The sequence below is a fragment of the Xiphophorus couchianus genome, chromosome 18 (assembly GCF_001444195.1).
Source record: "Xiphophorus couchianus chromosome 18, X_couchianus-1.0, whole genome shotgun sequence".
NCBI lineage: Eukaryota > Metazoa > Chordata > Actinopteri > Cyprinodontiformes > Poeciliidae > Xiphophorus > Xiphophorus couchianus.
Genome location: NC_040245.1, coordinates 23227997 through 23247326, shown reverse-complemented (window position 1 = coordinate 23247326; position 19330 = coordinate 23227997). Strand labels below are relative to the sequence as shown.

The 19330-nt window shown below is 39.4% G+C and overlaps 1 protein-coding gene across 6 annotated transcripts in view; it reads right to left on the bottom strand.

Moving 5' to 3' along the window:
* Positions 1-19330, bottom strand: part of stx1a (syntaxin 1A (brain)) — a 61340-nt gene that overhangs the window by 31808 nt on the left and 10202 nt on the right. For all 6 annotated transcript variants that reach the window (XR_003599125.1, XM_028045816.1, XM_028045818.1 and 3 more), the window contains exons 2-3: positions 10679-10756; positions 2342-2441 (exon numbers count right to left, since the gene is read on the bottom strand). Coding sequence is in view for 5 of the 6 variants with exons in the window: in XM_028045816.1 (XP_027901617.1) it covers positions 2342-2441; positions 10679-10756 (178 nt within the window). In the remaining variant the exon portion in view is untranslated. The remainder of the gene's footprint in view (positions 1-2341; positions 2442-10678; positions 10757-19330) is intronic.

Genomic DNA, 19330 nt, shown 5'->3' with positions numbered 1-19330 from the left:
ACTGCTGTGCTTGGTGAAATATATTGATTAAATTATGCTCTTTATGTTTGTGTCGCCCAAACAAAATCCATTAATCAGTCCAAGGTGTTTAGGTATGAGCTCTCGAAACAAAGGGGGATCCAGAGAAGAAGGTTCGCCTCAGATAAAGGAGGTGTTATCCGAGGGGCCTCCGTCAGACGCAGAAAGACAGAAGAAGGATTTCCATTTGAGTAACGAGTGACACAATCTGTTGTCTGGTTTGTATCTGCTGCTTTCAGCCAGACAAACGCAAACACAGAGCTTTAAATTCAGTCATACAGACGACGACTTGTCGAAGAAAAATGAAGCACTGTCGCTTGATTGCCTTCCCAGCTCTCTGCACCGCCTGTCAGAGTCACGTTAGGGCTAGTTAAAGGGCCAATCTCCAGAAAGCAGATCAATGCCTTTTCAGGTAGAAAGAAGGTGGGGAATCAGTGGGAGAAAAGGGCATTGGCGGCCTCGCTAGTAGGAGTAAAAATCCCCCCCTAGGATACCAAGGGTCTCTAGATCAATGCCCTGGCATAAATGGGTGAGGAAGAAAACCGGTGAAGACAAGAGACACAAGGACAGATGGGCTGAAGTATCCTGCACCGATTGAACAAAGGCAAAGTGGAAAATGCCTTAAAATGAGCAAAGTGCAGACAGAAAATGAGGCCTGGAGCAGAGGGTGGGAACACTGGCCATAAAAATAATTGGAGAGCGGAAACAAACAAAAAAAAGTCTACAAACAAGAGTGTCAGACTCATCTGGAGGAGCTTCAATTCCTGGACAGCACAGAGGCAGCTGACAGGCGGACCAAACATCTTCAAGGTCTCCTGGCGTCTATTACAGACTACAGTTTAAGCTCGGATTCCTGCTTTTTCAGACAAATCACTTTCTCACATTCTAAAAGATGGAGTCATTTTTCTGCCTTCAGCTTTTTGCTTATTTTTCAGACATAAGACAAAGAACAATGATATCAGCCAAGTTTGATGGCTGATAAACAAGAGCTACATTGATTAAGAGCCTAAAAGATTTCCGTTAGAAGAAAACTTTGAAACAACTCTACTTTTCATGCTCATTTCACAACAGAGATGCAGCTTGGATCCACTTTCAAAAACGTCCACATGTCTGTCAGACGCCAGATTACATGATGTGAAAAATGAGCCCAGGCGTGTCCACCTCCAGTCCTACACAGCAGCCATCTTGCAACGTTTAGACTACATTCACACAGCAGGTCCAATTTTTAGCTTAATTAATTTTTCTCCATGGTCGTTCATATGACGGTTTGCGTCCCCAAAGCGACCCACAGAAGAAGAACGTCGACGTCACACAGCAGCGCTCAGTTTGTGGAAGTAATGTTGGATGGAGGCGTGCATGGATTTGAAAGTTTGTTCAGCGACAGGAGCCGACAGTATCGTCACAAGATCATAACAAGGCAAAGGAAGCTAATAAAAAGAAAGGACAACTCATAGAAATGGTCTTTGGTGGAACATTATTGACTGCAACTTCTGCAGAGAAATCTAGTAAGAACCAGGAGTGGTCTGATTGTGATGGGATGCGTTTCACTGACAGACTTCTTCATAAGTTCAGAATCATAATTTTCATCTGGATTTACTACATCTCGTTTCTTCCAGTGCAGGAACATAACGCATCTCTCACATCAATGGTAAACAGCTGGATAAAATGTGACAGTTCAGACTCCAGATGCTTTGAAAACAATCAGATAAATATCTGACTTAGTGCCACATATTTAAGTGGTGCGAATCGAATTTTTTGGGGAGTGGAAAGACTGCGGCAAAAAGAGTCGGATATATGTCGCATTTGAGCAAAAGAAAAAAAGTGTTTTTGGGTCGCATTGTGAATGTACAGCTCCAACAAATCAGATTCAAATGGTTGAATTCCCTCATTAGCGCTCAGTCGTTCTGCAGAGGTCTGGAAACGAGCCACTCATTTAAATCCTGAGTCGAGCAGGTGAGGCCCTCAGCCACCTGGAAGCAAATACATCTAAATAAAACTCTAGGCTTGGGATTTTTTTTAAATTTCTGTTCTCCAAGCTAATGACTAAAACAACAAAGCTGAGAGTCAGACAATAAATAAGCGTAAGAGTTCATGTTTATTGATTGGTGTATATATGGTCTGAGTTCTAGCAGTCTGGTAATAAAGAACCATGAGGACGTGGAGAATAAATGGTGCCTTGCTTTCTGCACCGTGTTGCTCTAACTACCAAGGTACTTAAATCCCAGTGAAGCATTTATCAGAACTGCGACGGTTCTGGCATCAGGAACTATTGCCCCCAGAGCAAATCACGACAAACTGAAATAGAAAAAACAAGCAGCCTTACTCTCATCGGGGTTTGGCGAGGCAAGGATGGCGCTGTGCTTCCTCTTCACCTCTTCCACTTTCTCTGCCAGAGTCTCGATAAAACCCCGGATCTCCTCTACCTGACAACAGAGAGACGGAGAAGCAGTTCAGGCATTACGTTGAGACAGGAAGCCGCAGTGATTGGTCTGATGGATGTTGACAGACACTGTGGACGTACAGTAGATCTCATATTAGAGTCCAAACCAGAGTGACTCTGGTTTATAAACACAGGAAAAAAGGTGTAACCTTACAACATGATTTCCCTGGATTGAAAATGTTCTCAGCAATCCTGGTAAAACTTTTCACACAGAAGACAACAATCATACAAAAAAAGAGATAATTTCCAGTCAGATGTTTGCATGCACTTGTCATGACCTTTCTAAAAGATCAACATTGACCTTTTTTTTATCAACTTAAAAACCAGTTGGGATGAATATTCGGGATCTCTGTCCTGCTGTAACACCCAGTGGTGTAAAAAGCTAAACTATCAAGTTGTTGTTTTTGCAATGCATCAATACCAAAGGCAGCAAAACAGACCCTCATCTTGATGCCACCACCACCATGCGTGACCGATACTGTGTTCTTAAGTTTGTCATTGTGGCAAGTATAGCTCAGTCCTCATCTTCTCACACCGTAAACTTTCTCCCCAAAGGACCTCAGGAGAGCAGGTGCAAAACTTTTTTTTAGATAAGTAGCTTTTTATTGATTTGCCAGGACTTTTTATGCCTTTTTCAGTTTATAAGCTCAAGTCTTGATCACTCCTGGTTATTCCTCAACATTGTAAGAGATTTTCTTTGAGAGGGGAAGTTAATAATATTAATAATCTTTACTGTCACTATAGAAACCATGTAATGAAATTACAAAAATAAAATTGGATGATAAATGGCACTGGGTGGCTTTTAATGCCCTTATGGCTGCTGGGCATAGACTGTTCTTCAGGCTGTTTGAAAGTTTGGGTCAGATGAGTGATGGACACAATTTACTATCCAGCAATGATCTCAGACAGATGCATATAAAAAACTGCAGAATGTAAAAAAATGTATAATTTAGTCCATAAATATGGAAATAAAACCTGGAATCTTCACTTCGAGTGGAGCCAGTTGAGGTGGCTCAGGCATCTGGTCAGGTTGCCTCCTGGACGCCTCCCTGGTGAGGTGCTCTGGGCACGTCCCACCGGGAGGAGGCCCCGGGGAAGACCCAGGACACGCTGGAGGGACTATGTCTCTCTGTTGGCCAGGGAATGCCTCGGGATTCCCGAGGAGCTGGAAGAAGTGGCTGGGGAGAGGGAAGTCTAGGCCTCCCTTCTGAAGCTGCTACCCCGCGACCCGACCCCGGATAAAGTGGAAGAAAATGGATGGATGGATGGATGGATGAATGAATGGATGAAAACCTTCAACAATATTAAAATGGCAGGTAAGTCAGAAGGACACCAGGCCATGTGTGGTTCTATCCAGTAACTCAACTCGTTGTGGCATTCTGGCGTTTAAAATTTTAAATCCAATACTCACATAGAACATATTTCCCTATTTTAAGGAACATTAGAAATACTCTTTGCATTACATATATCAATGAATCTTACATAAAAGCTAAAAAATGCATAATCCTTACTATGAATTGCTTCAAATCATTTTTACTTTGAATTCTGCGTCATCTGCACCAGATCCAGGTCTGACATTTCACCCGGTCGCCTCCCACCTGCCGCCTCATTACCAGCTGCGCTGCTCAGGGGCCGCCGCTTGCAGCTGGAGGAGCAGCAGGTCACATCTGCCGGCGACTTCATAAATCTGAACTTTCATCTCAGACTGTTAAGCTACTCATCGCTTCCTCCTCCTTTACACCTGCTCCGCCGACAGGCCAGGCTCCAAATGTATTCGTCTCCATGATGCAGTTGTCATTTCTCCCTGAAAACCGTCGCCTGTCTCCTTCACTTTCGCTCTGCCGCATTCCTGAGCCCGACGACCTGAGCCGGGGTCGTTCTTCTCAAATCATCTCCATAATTAACTGCTGGTTGAATCTATTTTTTTAATAACGACATTATTGGCTTTAAAATGCCACAAGAGAGAGACCACACACTGACGGTTTCTAAAACTTGAATGTGCGTTAGGCAGAAATCAAAAAAATATGGAAACGAATAAAGAGAAGAAGGAAGTAGAATGTGAAACCATTTAGAAAAGGTTTGCTAGTGAGTCATGGTGCGCCTTCCAGCATGAAAAAGACAAATTTTATTTATGTGGGAGAAAAAAAAAAACAATTTCCGAGACTCCTGAGAATCTCATTTAAATGCAATAACACATGAGCGCACACACACACACACACACACGCACACACACACATAATGCACACAAGCTAGCACTGCTAATACTACATCTAATTTATTAAAGGCAGAGAACATTTGCAAATCCTTCAGGGTTAAAAAAAACCAAAGTCTGTTCTGATTTGTTGTTCAGTTTGTGCCTCAAATTCATTAATGCAATCACAATAACCCAAAAGAAGCTGCTGCAACGCTGTTGGTAAATTACTGACTTGGTCATTTCTACTTCTAAATTGCATTGTTAATTTTTGAAAAAATTAAAATTAAATATCTGGTTGCAAGTGAATATACAACTCCAGATAGAGGAATAAGAAATATTTTTTTCCATTGAGTTTGCTGTTTATAGACATGTGTTTCAGTAAAACATAATTTGTTTTAGTTATTCTTTGAACATTTATCTCAAATCACCAAGTAAAATTATCACCACCTTTTTCAAACATAAATTTACAGAAAAGGTAGCAAACGATCAAAGAAACTATTCTTTAAAACTTAAATAAGTTAAAGAAAACAAGTCAATATCTTAAAAAAATGAATTTCCATCACCGCTTTCATGCTTTTTAATCTTTCACATTGTTGCTGGGTTCATCACCTAATCAGTAAATCATGACGCCTTGTTGTACTTGAACAACAATGGAAGGAAATGGATATTATCTGAGTAGAAATGCTGATTTTAAAATGAAAATTAGTCATCTCTTTTCCAAAAGCTTTCTATAATAACATCTCTGATTTGATCTAAGTTTTTTTCTTTATAAAAATCTTTTTTTTAATCTTGTACAATGAAACAAATTAATGATTTGCGAGCCTGAGGTCACAGCTCCTTGCTTTTACTCTCTTCATCGTTGCATCATCAGATGAAAGGAGCCTTTAAACACAAAGAGAAAGAAAAACTGACACTAATGACGCTTACATGCGCCTTCGTGTGGCAACATGCGCCTCGAAGGAATGCTATTCGTCTCAGGTGCTGCTGTGAAACTTTGCTTTGCTGTTTGCCACGAATTTATTCCAATCATGCAACCTACGTTAACTCGTATTAATTCTTGACAGCCTCTAAAATCCTAAAAAGCTGAATTTAATTCAACACCTTTAAATATAGACTGCAACCTATTCCAGTAAAAACTTAATAAGGGATTGTAGATATCATTTTGTTTATAAGTTAATGCTAAAAGTTTTACAGCAATCAAGTGATAACTTTTATCTAAACAAAATCCTGGTTCACATGCCAACGATAATCATATTTTATCTAATCATAAAATTTGTGTTGATGTGAGGATAGATTGGTATTCAGATATTCTTTTTTTTATATACTATATATAAATAAAGCTTGACAAGTGGTGCCAATAGTAGCGGTGGCATGTAAAATAAAAAACAAACTCAAACTGTCCATTCTGCTTCCTAATGTCAGAGAGAGCAAAGCTGCACAAGTCATTCATTCAGGATTGATTTCTGTTCCAGTAACATGTTCATAGGATAATTTTAGGAGTGTGAGAAACATTGCCACTTTTTATTCTGTTAGCCTGCTGAGAAATCAAGCTGATAACAGTCATGTCTCCTTGAAAAGATAAAATCCTCATTGAATCTTCCACAAAATCTTCTGAAAGGGATCGAATGCAGCGTTATTTTCAATAATAAAAAGCAAATTGCATCGATGCGTGTGCGTGTGGGGGTGTGTGCAGGTGTGTGTATGCAGATGTCAAGCTGTTGAAAACCAGACCCCACACACTTTTACTTTTACACAAATGGCACAAACACAGGGGAGAAATCAATAATGGCTCTCTGAGGGACAGTTTGTTGTGTGAATGGAGGACAAAGGGCTGCAGCTGTTCCTCCACTGTCTGCTGTCCCTCCTGATCTGAACCTGAGTTAATACATCCTGTCAGGGTGAGGGACTCCTTACTACTGATTTCACTTTTCTCCCATCTGCTCTTATTACCAATTCTTCATCTTTGGTTCATAGGAGCGCTCACTCAATAAGAATAACGCTCTCTCAGCGAACCTGTAGCTCATCTCAAACTGCTCTCTTCCTGCACCTTCAGTCAAGTTATGATTTTATACTTCCTCCTCAGAAGCAACACAATAAAACTATGACCAGATGAAAACATTGGAATGTCTATATCGTGATGTGAGGCTGTTAAAGGCTGCAGGCAAAAAGGAGAGAAACAACAAAATGGAAATATATTTATGGTATAAGTGAGGATAATCAGAAAGTTAAATCCTATTTTTTTCCCCCCTTCTGCATGAAATGAAGCACATCAACCACAGACATCCAAATGGTCGGCGGTAATTTATGATGTGGTGTCTCTTTCATTTACAGATCATCCCGTCATTTTGGTTTTTCAGGACTTCACATGGGAGATGAGGCAATTAATGTCGGCATCAACAGTCTGGACGGAGCCACAGCAACAAAGCACGCTCTTCAAAAAACGACTCAGGCCTTCGCAGCTCAGATATTTCCCTCAGTCTCATTTGAGTTTATCATAAAACATCTGGAACATTTAAATACAATCCTGTCTGGTTTTGGACTATGATCCGGTTCAGCTAGATGAAACCCGTCTGGGTTTTAGATAAAATGAAAGAAATTCAGCAAAAGCTTGTTTTTAGATTTCTTAAAAAATCATGTATGTAAACTTCTGGCTGTTCCTGCATTTTGGGGTTTTGTTTTAGTGTGTTTTTGTTGCAAGAAATGTAACAAAATAAAAGAAAACATATATAGTTTTTTTTACATTAATTGCCATATAGAGAAAGATTGAAGACAAGAACTTTTATGCGCAGCGGTGGCGTGGGCAACATTTCACTTTCATATCACTGGACAAGGAGTGTTTTCAATAATTAGCTTATTCTGAAAATGTAAAAAATCTCATTTGTTAGAGCTAATGTAAGTGGGTTGCTTCTCAAACTGATCAAAGCATCTTTTAATATCTATAATGAAAATCTGGAAGCTCATTTTTAGAGACGATACTAGAAGATCTACCCAAAAAACCTCAATCAAAGTGATGTTTTCTACTAATATATCTCCTTTACATATCTGCAGAGGTTTTAATTGATGCACCTCGAATTCCTTTTGTAATCTGTTTGTTGTCCTGTTTTCCTTTGAAAACTCAAACATCAAAGCCCTGCCGGTTGGGTCTCTTTCATAAATCACAAATGCGGCGAAACGGCGTTCAACCTCAGCTGACCCTCTTCTGCTGCAGCGTTTGCAATGACGATTTTGGCACATCAAAGAGAAAGCAGCCACGTCCACAAATTGATATACATGGGCTGTTTTGAAACTGAAAGGACCTGACGGACGAAATATCGGAAAAACAAAAACTGGCCATGAAAGAACAACAAGCCGAATGTCTTAGTCAGGGGCGCTGAGTGGGGGGGAACGTTATGACAATTCCAGGGGCCCCTGACCAACAGGGGCCCCTGACCACAATTTATTCATTTATTTTTTGTTCATAGAAATAAAATAAAAAATTGGGGCCCTGTCAATTACAAAATTAATCATATTGTATTTTCAAAGATTGTTTTTAACAGTAAAAATTAACTGTTACCCTTCCCAGACCAAAAAGCACATATTTGCCATGAACCCCCCTGAATCTGCATGAAATGGTTATTTCCTGCTTGGAGAGCTTGACGGTGACTTGTTCAGCAGAAGTCAGTGGAAAACAACTGTGGCTGTTACTATGCTGCTAAGAAAAATTATAAAGTCTGGTTTTCAAAAAATAAATAAATAAAAAAATCGAGAGGGAGAGAAAAAGGCAAGAGTGTCAATTTATAACCCAGTTTTTCTCCAAGAGAGGTGGGTAGACTAAGAGATTATCAACCATTCAGCATAGTTAGCTTAGCTACTGACTACTGTTTGCCTCCATTTCACTTGCATTTAATGAATTAAGGAAATAACTTACCAAGATATTCATATATCCATATATATATTGTCCCTGTAACTTTTATTATTTAACAACAGGTGAGTCAGTCAGCAGCAGCTCTAACCCTCCTGACCCGTCCTCTCCTGAGTGAAATTAAAGCAGCAGTATGTCACTTTTATAAAAATCCTTTTTTACATATTTGTTAAAACTGTCCTTATGTTGGGACAGTATGGTATGAGAGATAATCTGTTAAAAAATCTATTTCTTCTGCCTACTTCCAGTGCTCTCTAGAAACAACTAATCAGTGGCAGGAGAGTTTTAGTGCTGTCAATCACAATCTCATGTGGTGCTGCTCATCCTCCCTCCCCGTCGCTCTGTGCTAGGCTGCAGCTAGCATAGCCTGTTGTGAATGCTCAGTCTAGTTAGCATAGCTACCAGTGACAGCGAAGTGACAGCAGATAAACAGTTTTCCTGTAATGATGAGCTGTTTCTCCATAATTTAACAGTGAGTGAATGAGGTTGATTGACAGCGCTAAGATCCTCCTCCTGGTTCTGATTGGTTGTTTCGGTCGGAACGTTGCGTTACTTTAGCCAGTAATAGTAATTCAGGGAGGAGGTGGAGGAGATTGATAGTATTCACAGATGATCTGTCTCATAATAAACTCTCACAACATGGTGACAGCTTTAACAAATATGGAGAAAACATTTTTTATTAAAGTTCTATACTGCAGCGTGAACAAAATGCAACAACATAGCATTTTTTGAGGAGTCTGGATTTCTTCATGTATATTTTGCATGTTGCCTATTACTGTTGCTTGTGGGGAGAGACATTTCAGTAAGTTAAAACTAATAGAAAAAAATTAAGCAACTTGCTTGCATACTGTATGTGGACTGTTGGACGTAAATATCATGAGCAGTAAACAGATAACTATTGTGCTAGTTATCAGTATTGGACCAAAGAAAGCAAAGCAGTTGCAAGCTTTTAAAATTGTGACGCTTTTGATGGGTCAGACAGACTCAAGAAATTGAAACAGCAGCTGCGTGGGGGGCCCAATTTAATTTTTTGTCTGGGGGCTCAAGATTCCTGGCGGCGCCCCTGGTCTTAGTAAATCGCAACAATCCCACTTTTTACATTTGTGTCTCTGTGGGAGATCAGGCCCATTAAGGAGGCATTACAGAGCCCACTCTACTCAGACTGAAAGATGTCACAAAGTGAAGTCGGCTCGGCTCTCTGTGACTGATGACTCACAGAGGGGCACCGTCTCTCCAGAGGTACCAGAAATGGGTCCATCCTTCAGAAAACCAGGATGGCATTCAGACTTTGAGACAGAGATTAACAAATCCAACCTGACCCAGTCCTGATCCAACTAATTACCTTATAGGCCAGAGTCTGTAGTAATTCTAACCTATTATTTAAGATTTTACTGCTTTCGTTTTTAGACCACGATGTAAGTAAGTGAGCAGTGTAACCTCTCCTGTCTTAAGCTCCATCTTGTCGCTTGTTTTAACCGCAGGGTGAGTCAAATGGAAATCAATTGGGATGTGTGATTGATAGGAGCGGAGCCGCCTGCGCTTGTTACAGTCTGGATAACTTCTGCATCCTTCCTACTTTCTTTATTTCCCCAACAGGTTAAACTATCTACTCCTGTATTTAACCTATGATAAGCAGATTAACATAACTTTTTATTGTGCATTATTGTTTGGTTTCTTCTGTGCTGTTTGTATTTGGCTTCTTAAATGTGCCACAAAATCCTGAGTTGTTTTGTGAATTCTGGGTCTGGCTTGGGCCATAATTCTAAACTCTATTGTGAGATAAGCATTTGTGCAAACAGAACCTACATGTAGAAGCAAACATCGCAAAAGTATGTCTGGTAAAACAAAACAAAGTGATGACCTAGATGAACACAAGCAAACTGAAGTAAATAATGATCCGTGCCACACCCAAAACATTAGCCGTAGTCATAAATCATTCCTCAGCAGCAGGAGAGAAAACAGCCTGCGCTACATGGATGACAGACCAAAACGAGTGGAACCGATATCAGAAGAGGGATGGCGCCCTGGCAAATGTGGTGTTACAAATAACCTGATCATTAATTCATGATGGGAAGTTTTGAAAGCAGGACAGAGGGAAAACGATGGGAAAGATTAGAAAACAAACCTGTTCAAAGAATTCCTCCATGAAGCCTTTGTCCATCCCCACAGCGACTTCATCCTCTTCTTCTGTTGTCTCCTTGCCCTGCACACACACACACACACACACACACAAACAAAGATACTATTATCAAAGAGAGACTAACTAAAACTGAATATGATGTTCTGATTGGAAAAGATTGCAACCACATTTATAAACTGCATTAATGTTGATAACAGCAGAAAAGTTGAGATCAGACCACTTCTTTTGCATAATTTGAGGTTAAATAAAACGGCATCAAGCGTCTCGCTCCTTCTCCACCCATCAGCTGATTAGAGTCAAGGAGCACTTTAGCAATTAGAACCACAGATAGAGTGATTAACAACTTATTATTTAATTACGACCTGGAGGCAAACTGAATGTTGGTGGGGGAAGGAAGGTGTTCTTTTTTTTTACATCTCCCTTAACACATAACTGTAGAAAGTTGATATTTACACACAATTAAAAAGAGAAATGCAACATTTTTTCTCTTCTTTGTGACATTAAATTAGACTAAAGTGTTTTAGGTCAGTATTATTGCCCAAAGTTTTTTCCACACGTCAGGATAATGAGAGGTTGTTTTTATAGAGATTTAAAAATATTTTTATTAGACTCAAAAATCAACATACATTTCCTCAGTGCTTGAGTTCTGTTTCCTTCCTTAAGTGGCTCACAATAGTTTGTAAGAGTATTTCTGCAGAAATTAAGATTTTTGTTTCTAATTTCCAAACTGCAATCCAAGCTTTTTGGAGTATTGTCTTCTTCTTCTCTGAGTGGCCTTTCAGCCCACGTTGACCTGTTTCACTGCAGATACTGAGCCCATACCAACCTAAGCACTTTCTCTCCTAACTGCAGAAACTGATTTAACGATTTGATGTTAGGCTTTGAGTGTATTTTATTGTTCAGCCTGTATGTCAAAATCACAGCTAATTTCTGCTGAAACTTGCAGTCGACTGAGATTAAAGCAACTACCTTCTAGTGTAAAAGTCTAAAAGTTCAGTAATATGATAAATGTTTGGTAGTAAGAATGTGTGGTGTCAGTACATCAAAAAAAATATGCTGAACAATATTGGTCTCATGTAAAGGAGATGCTAATGAGACTTTAGCTAAATTTGGAGGAAAACTAGAAATGTCTCAGATATATTCTAATGTTTCATAAAACCTGAGTTACGGCCTCGTTGTGCGCTGACTAGGGGGGTTTTAAATCTTGGTTTCGGGGAACCAAGAGGCATTCAGGATCCTTCGTGATGATTTTAAAATATTGCAACCTTAACCTGCCACAACAGGATAAATATTGTGGAGCTGCAAGTGGGAGAAAGGAGTGGTGTCTGGTTGGTTGAATTAGCTAAAAGGGACATATAACGAAAAAGTCTCACAATCCTTCTCTCAACCAAGTCTAACTCCAGTACCTGGATAAAGGAAAGGATCATTAGGATTTAATGACATGCTGAAGATGAAACACATCCAAACTATGACCCTCAAAAATTAAAATAAGTGAAAATTGAGTCCAAATTATTGCATAATATCCTAGATGTCATTTACCAAACCTGTAAAGCCTGAAATCTCCTGTCTGACAGCCACAATGTGACCTCCTCAGCAGTAGCACATGGTCGACATCAGACAGGTCTTTTTCATAAATCATGTAAATTCAGACAGAAAACATGAAAATAAGGGAGAACATTCTTATTTCCCATCATGTAGCCAGTGATTCATCATGAAATAAATGCTTATTCCTAATCACATATCAGCCATTACGCTGCATTAGCAGGGATCTCATGTGGCTTCATCTCATTCATTTAGCCACTGTCAAACTAATTCACATGCCCATTATGAGATCCATTTGTTTATCAACATTGTAACGTCAGGCTGCACTTTTCATCTTTTTTTCTGCCTCGTGTTCCTTCATTTTATTCGGGAATTTAACAGAAGCCAACTCTAACCCACCTACGTCTGCAATTTCTTTCCAAATCTTCACTTCAGTAAAACGGGGAATCAGTGAAATCTGATCCGCTAAAGTGAGAGGATTTTCACGTGAGCCCCAGTTAGAGGAGCGACTCAGTAAGAGCTTCAGATGTAGCTGTGGATGTATCCAGAGGCCTTTTCCTGAGAGTACTCTCTGGTCTCTTTCAAGCATTAAGTTCAATCAATATTTCAAACACACAGATGTAGAGACGTCATTATCAAATTATTATTATTATGAGCTTCAAGATCGTATGCTGGCTGCTCCATTCACCCAGACAAAGGCAGGAAAGTGAATGCATTACATTCACTGGGAGACATAAAGCTTACAATCAAATGAGGCAGATAAACAAATATCTGATGAGAAGAGTTATCCAGTCTATGCAACGTTAGTCTACAGCTGTTTAATACACGCAGACCCGTTTGTAAGCATACGGATGTAAATGTCTTCCTGCTGAACGTACTGTATGACATTTTGGTTGTTTTCTAAATATAGGAGCATTTTAAACACTTCTGTCAAATTCATTTTAATGAATTAAACTAAATGTGCTTTTAATGTTGATAATGCTGAAAAAACAAGCGTTGAGCGCTTTAGATTATAATGGAATATTAGGGGTATTACAGATTAAATAAAATAACATAATGAGGCAGCAGAAGAATATTTTTTTGCCCAACAACTTGCAACATTCTACATTAATTTCACATGTGTCATATATATATAAAATATTTGACCTTAAAAGAAATCTCACTTTGCAATTAAAGCCTTGAAATTGGCCTTTGTCTCTTTAAGAAGCTCCAGATCTTCCTTCAGTATGTTATCACACCAATGCTTCTCCATTATACCGTTTATGACCATTCTTATAAGCTCAGCAGATGTGTTGCTCCACCAGGTGTTTGCTAAATGATGCTGCCACTAGTCTGGAGGAGCTGAGTGATGAGGGAGGGGCGCTCTGTGAGGCTGCAGGTCCAAACTTGGTGGGAATCAGCTGTGCTCGGTGAGACCAAGCTTTTAGGCATTCCCGAATGGTTGCCATGGAAGATTAAAGGATTCATCAAACATGCAAGAAAAAAAAAAATCGATGCAACACTCTGGGTGTGTTTTTAATGAAGGAATAACTTAATGTAAAGCTCAAAAAAGTCGACTTTACATAATACTTCACCTTTAACTTTTGTTCAAATAAAAGCTTGGGGGTTATTTAATTCTTCTGTCTAAAACTGCCATCAATGTTTTCTCAACATTCATGACAAAATTGAAAAATGTGCCTTATAAAAAAAAAAGTTAATCAGTTGTAACGTACAAGAAAATATGCTGGAAACGTATCTTTGTCAAGTTCTTTGCTGTGCGAAAAAACAGTGAATGAAAATCATTTTGTGCTTTTAATTAGCACCTTCTTCTGTGTTGGGCTTTAACAAGAGAATAGCTGACGGAGATGACCAGAGGGGAAAAAGAAATGAGGCACAATGAGGAGACGAGTTAAAAACACAGACAAGAGGAGAAAAAAAATGTTGTGAACCAGGTTTAGCGGGAGATGCTGAGATAGTTGGCACAAATCTTAGTGAGATGAACACAGAGCCACTGTTATCACTCTATTGTTTGGGCCCACTCAAGATATATTTAACCCAACACAAACTTTTTTTTTTTTTTAAAACGTGTGAAAACAGTTTATATTCATGGCAGAAACCCTCCTTAAATAACCTCGGGATACAAATATCCGAGGGAGTTAATATTCAACGCTGACATACATCGAGGAGTAGGACCTGCTGCTTTTTCACTTCAGCTGCGGTTCTGTCCAAAAGGTGGTTCTGCACAAAGCGGGGCGAACGCTGTAAAGGCTGCAGCAGCAGGATGCAGAGGAGGAAAACAAGCAGGCACTCAGAATAGGCTGAGAGAGTGCTGTTCAGCCTCCACAGAGGGATGCTGTATCCCCTGCAGAGAGATAAGGGTTCTGGTCTGTTTTCATTTTCTTTTTCTTTTTTTTAAATTTTTCGGTCAACCAACGGCAGCAAAGTCGCCACCCCCGGAGTCTCCACCTCCCACCCAGATCTGGAGCTCCTGCTGAGCCAAAAAGAGTCTGCGGAGGCCCTCCGCACCACACTCTCCACTCAGCCCACAGACTTTACTGTCCACACACAACAGATGCTCTGAGCCAGACACAAAAACATACATCTACACATCACAGATGACACACTTATAATACGCAGCAGATGGCACGCACACACACACACACGCACAAAAAGAAAACAAGGTTTATAAACGAGCCGGTCCCATAAAATGTACTCCCCCTCTGGGCTCATGCTCGGGCGCGACGTCCCAGCGGCAGGTGATGCTGTCGCTCGATTGCACCGTTCGTTAGATTGGAGAGTTTTGCAACAGCAGGGAAGTCTTTCCATGAAGACAGAAGTGCCCACACATCCAGAGCATGCAGAAAGATTGAAAATAAGTTTATTCCATTCAATCAACCAAGTTGATTTGTGTCGGGCAGCAACAAAGCCGGTTCAAAGTGTTTTTATGTCATAAAAACACAAAGACAAAAAGTCATAAAACCAACATAAGAGTCACCAACTGAGAAACCAGTAACAATTTTGTCGAGTGCCGTAATCAAAATCATCAACACAAATCCAATATGTTGGTCAATGCTCCATTTATTAAGGTTCACAAGCAACTATACACAGGTGAGGTTTTAGTCTTGATTTAAAAGAACTCAGTGTTTCAGCTGTTTTGCAGTTTTCTGGAGGTTTTGTTCCAGATATGTGGTGCATAGAAGCTGAATGCTGCTTCTCCATGTTAGGTTCCGGTTCTGAATCCCCAGAACCAGAAGACCTGAGATGTCTGGACGGTTGATACAACAGCAGATTTTTACTGTATTTTGGTGCAGAGTCGTTCAGTGATTTATAAACTAACAGAAATATTTTAAAGTCTGAGCTACTGGGAGCCAGTGGAAGGACTCCAAGACTTGGTGGGACTTGGTGGGAATCAGCTGTGGGAGAGTGGAAAATAAAGCAAACCAGGCTTAGCAAGATATATAAGAAGTACAAATTTCTATGAGAAGGCACAAATGAGGGAAAAATACTGCAACACAACAATTACTGTAAGCTGTGAAAGTGTCACACAAGGTGCAACAAGAACCCAGAGAGACGCAGGGAGCTGCTGAATAAAGCAGCTCTGTGCTTACCAACAGTAATCTCAGAGTTGCATGTGATAACAGACGAGACACAGCTCCTGCAGAGAGGAAAAGACACACAACTGCAGTTCTTTGCTGTCCTATTGTATTTCCAGTTTTAAAAGCCGACCTGTTTCTGGCATCTCTGTATGAGAGCCGGTTGAAGCAGCATCCTGCAGTCGGACTCATAGATAAACCGTCAGCTGCACAGGGAAGTGATGTGAAAATAACCAAGTTTAAAATCACAAGGCAGGGAGAGAGATTTCTTCTGTGCTTACACAGGAATCCTCAGGTTATAGATGTGCATGCATATTAGAAAGACAGGAAATACAGAAATTTTATGTTGTCTTTGTGCGGCGCTCGTTAAGCTCCAAGTATTTCAATCTTCTTGATAACAGTGACATGCAGTTTAAACTGAACCATTTGTATCTGCAGATGATCACCATCACATAACTGCCTCAGGTGCTAAGAAAACTAATCTCATTTGCCGCTTTACAGATCTCTTCTGTTTTTTGTTTTGTCATGAATGTTTATGAGTATTAAAAAAAAAAAAAAAGAGTTAATTTTTGCAAAGGAAACAGTGATCCAAATACACTCGACCTTATGTGAAAACGCTCTGACTGCTCATGATGGTGTTAATAACTGGTTGTGCCATCTTTCGTGACAATCAAGAAACATAACTTGTAAAGCCTGGACTTTGACTGGGACAATGAAAACATCATCTTGTTTTGGGTTTTTTCAGCTCCTTAAAAGCGCTTCAGATCACTGTCCCTGCATGAGCTTAAGGTCGGGGACCGATGGCTGCATGACCTCATGAGATCATGGTTCTATTCCTATACCACCACAATGTTAAACTGTTGGTATTATTATTATTATTTATTTTTATTTTTAAAAAATGCTATAGCAGTTTCACGGTGGTTTCAAGTCTCAAGAGTTTCACCTCAATTCAAATCAAGCCTAATTTCTCTAACGACTGAGTATTTTGTCATCACATCCTCAGCATCTACACGAATGAGACAAAGAGTAGTAAATAATTTAAAGTGTTGAACAATGCCTTAAATACAAAATGTTTGTATTTTGATATACTGGAATTGGGTATTTAACCATTAACAGCGAGAGAACCTGACGGTCAGTTTTGTTTATTTTGATTCGTAAACAAGCTAAAGTAAAGGGGAGGTACTATGTGTTTTTCAGCCATATTGTGCCATTTTACAGCAAATCAAGTAACTATGTTAGCTTAAGTTGTTTAAGAAAATTTTCTATATATGAAAAATAAAAAAATGAAATGAATTGCACACCTTGAAATGGGATCTCTGTAGCTTTAAGAAACCTGTTCTTTCTGAAACTCTGTTTTCAGGACATTGTCACATTACTCCTCTATTAACCCCTTAAAGCTGAGAGGTAGCTAGCCTAATGAGCTCAGCAGATTCTACCAGGTGTTTGCTGATTGCTGCTGGCTAGTCTGAAGGAGCTGGGCGCTGCTGGGTAGGGCTGCTCTGTGAGGCAAAAACTTGGCCTGGAAACTGCAGCTCTGAGGATGAGCTGCGCCTCGAAGGCAGAGCTGGGTTCACGTTCACGTTTTGAACAGCTGAATGGTTGCTACGGGAGATTAAAGGATTTCACAAACGTGCTTAAATGAGTCAAGACAACACAAGATGTTTTTTGATGAGGAAATAATATTATAACATGATGAAAATCTCAAAAAGGTTGCTTTAATATAATGCAGCCTCTTTAATGCAGCATTCAGCTGGAGAGACATTCATGTGCTCATTATTATAAAGCTGCAGCTAACATGAACAGATTGTTATGAGTCATTAACAGTCCATATTTCACCAATATCACTGGCTAATAATCAAGCACATCTTTTCACAGAACGACATGCACAGCAGCTGCAGCTCACATACCTGATTCCTTTCACTGCTGTTTCACTTTCCTACTGCATTTTGGGCAATAAAATGCTTATTTTCATATTTAAAAAAGAAATGCTACTTGCCTTTTTTGTGTATTTCTAATATTGTGCCAAACAGGTTTAAGTAGTTAGATGAAAAATCTGCAGAATGTCAATATTCTTACCCAATGACTCGATAAATCGGCAGAATAATCGATTACTAACTGTAGAAGTGACTCAGTGTAACCTAAGATTTAATTCTCCGTTCAGTATTCTGACAAAAAGGCACACTGGCAGCCCAGAGACAATGCTAACACTTAGAAACCACGAATCATCAGCCGACTGACAGAGGACCTGTCAGAGTGAATGACTGGCTGGCGGAGGAGGAGGACAGAGTGTAGGTTGATTGAAACCTGGAAATTATACAACTGGAGAGGCAGCGCGGCTGATGAGCGGACACGGGCAGTGATGGAGTGAGCCAGGAGAAGACCAGCCGAGTGTAAAACTCACTCAGTTCCTGTCTCATTACTGTTCTCCCTGTTACGACATCGTCAGCAGAGGAAAGCCACAAGTGTCTGTCGTTCACAGAGTACACTAATGATTAGTTTCTGTATCTGAGAGGAGAAAAGGAGCTAAAGCGGTTTATTTTTATTTATTTATTTATTTAGCTTTATGCAGAATCACTGAGAACTATGCAGAGAAATATCCTCTGTAGAATCTAAAAGTAAGAAGGTTTTTGTTTCTCTTTGTGTCAAATTATTGCAAAATCTTGGAGCAGAAGACTTTGACTTTACACCAAACATTTATGAATAAAGAACAGCAATGAGGTAAAATAATGAAAGGCAAAAAGTTAAATATATTTAGTGCTAATAAAATAGAAGATGTCTGAGAAATATTTATTAAAAGCAAAAATGATTGTTAAATTTAAAAATGTTGTGATTAGATTGAGTCAAACTGAATGTGCAGCAGCTGTATTGATTGCTCACTGCCTATTAAACAGATTCTCTTATCCATCCATATCATCTTAAGTTTTTATTGTTTATTATTTAAAACAAAACAGAAACATGAAAAAAAATAAAACAATTTAATCCTTTTCTTTAAATACAAACAGCAGCCATGTTGAAGAAGAAGCTATGAATCATTCATCTGGAAAAACACTAACTGAATTCCCTCTTTTTCTAAAAATTGATTTATGACATACTGTAATTTCATCTGACTTTTTCATCTAATTTTAAACTCAAACTTGTTTTAGCCAGGCACATGTCCAAGTTTTTAAACAGCGACGTTTTCGTTCAAGTAAACGGAGATCACAGAGATACTGAAGGGATAATTGAGATTTATTTCCAGTGAAGTGCGCTGGTTGCAATGACGACAACAGAAGAGGCTGTCTTGCATTTTTAAGCCTCTTCTACTGTAAGTAACTAAAGACCCGTAAGAGTATTACAAATAGGAAACAAATCATTTGAATGCAATTAATTACAGTTCTCAAAGACACAATGCAAAGCAGTTCTGAGCTACAAGAAAGAAAAAAAAATTGGTCACAAAGCTCATTAGTCAATGACCCAATGCAATCACCTATATGCTACCACATGATTAATCAGGTGGAAGAACTGCTGAAAAATCAAAGATTTC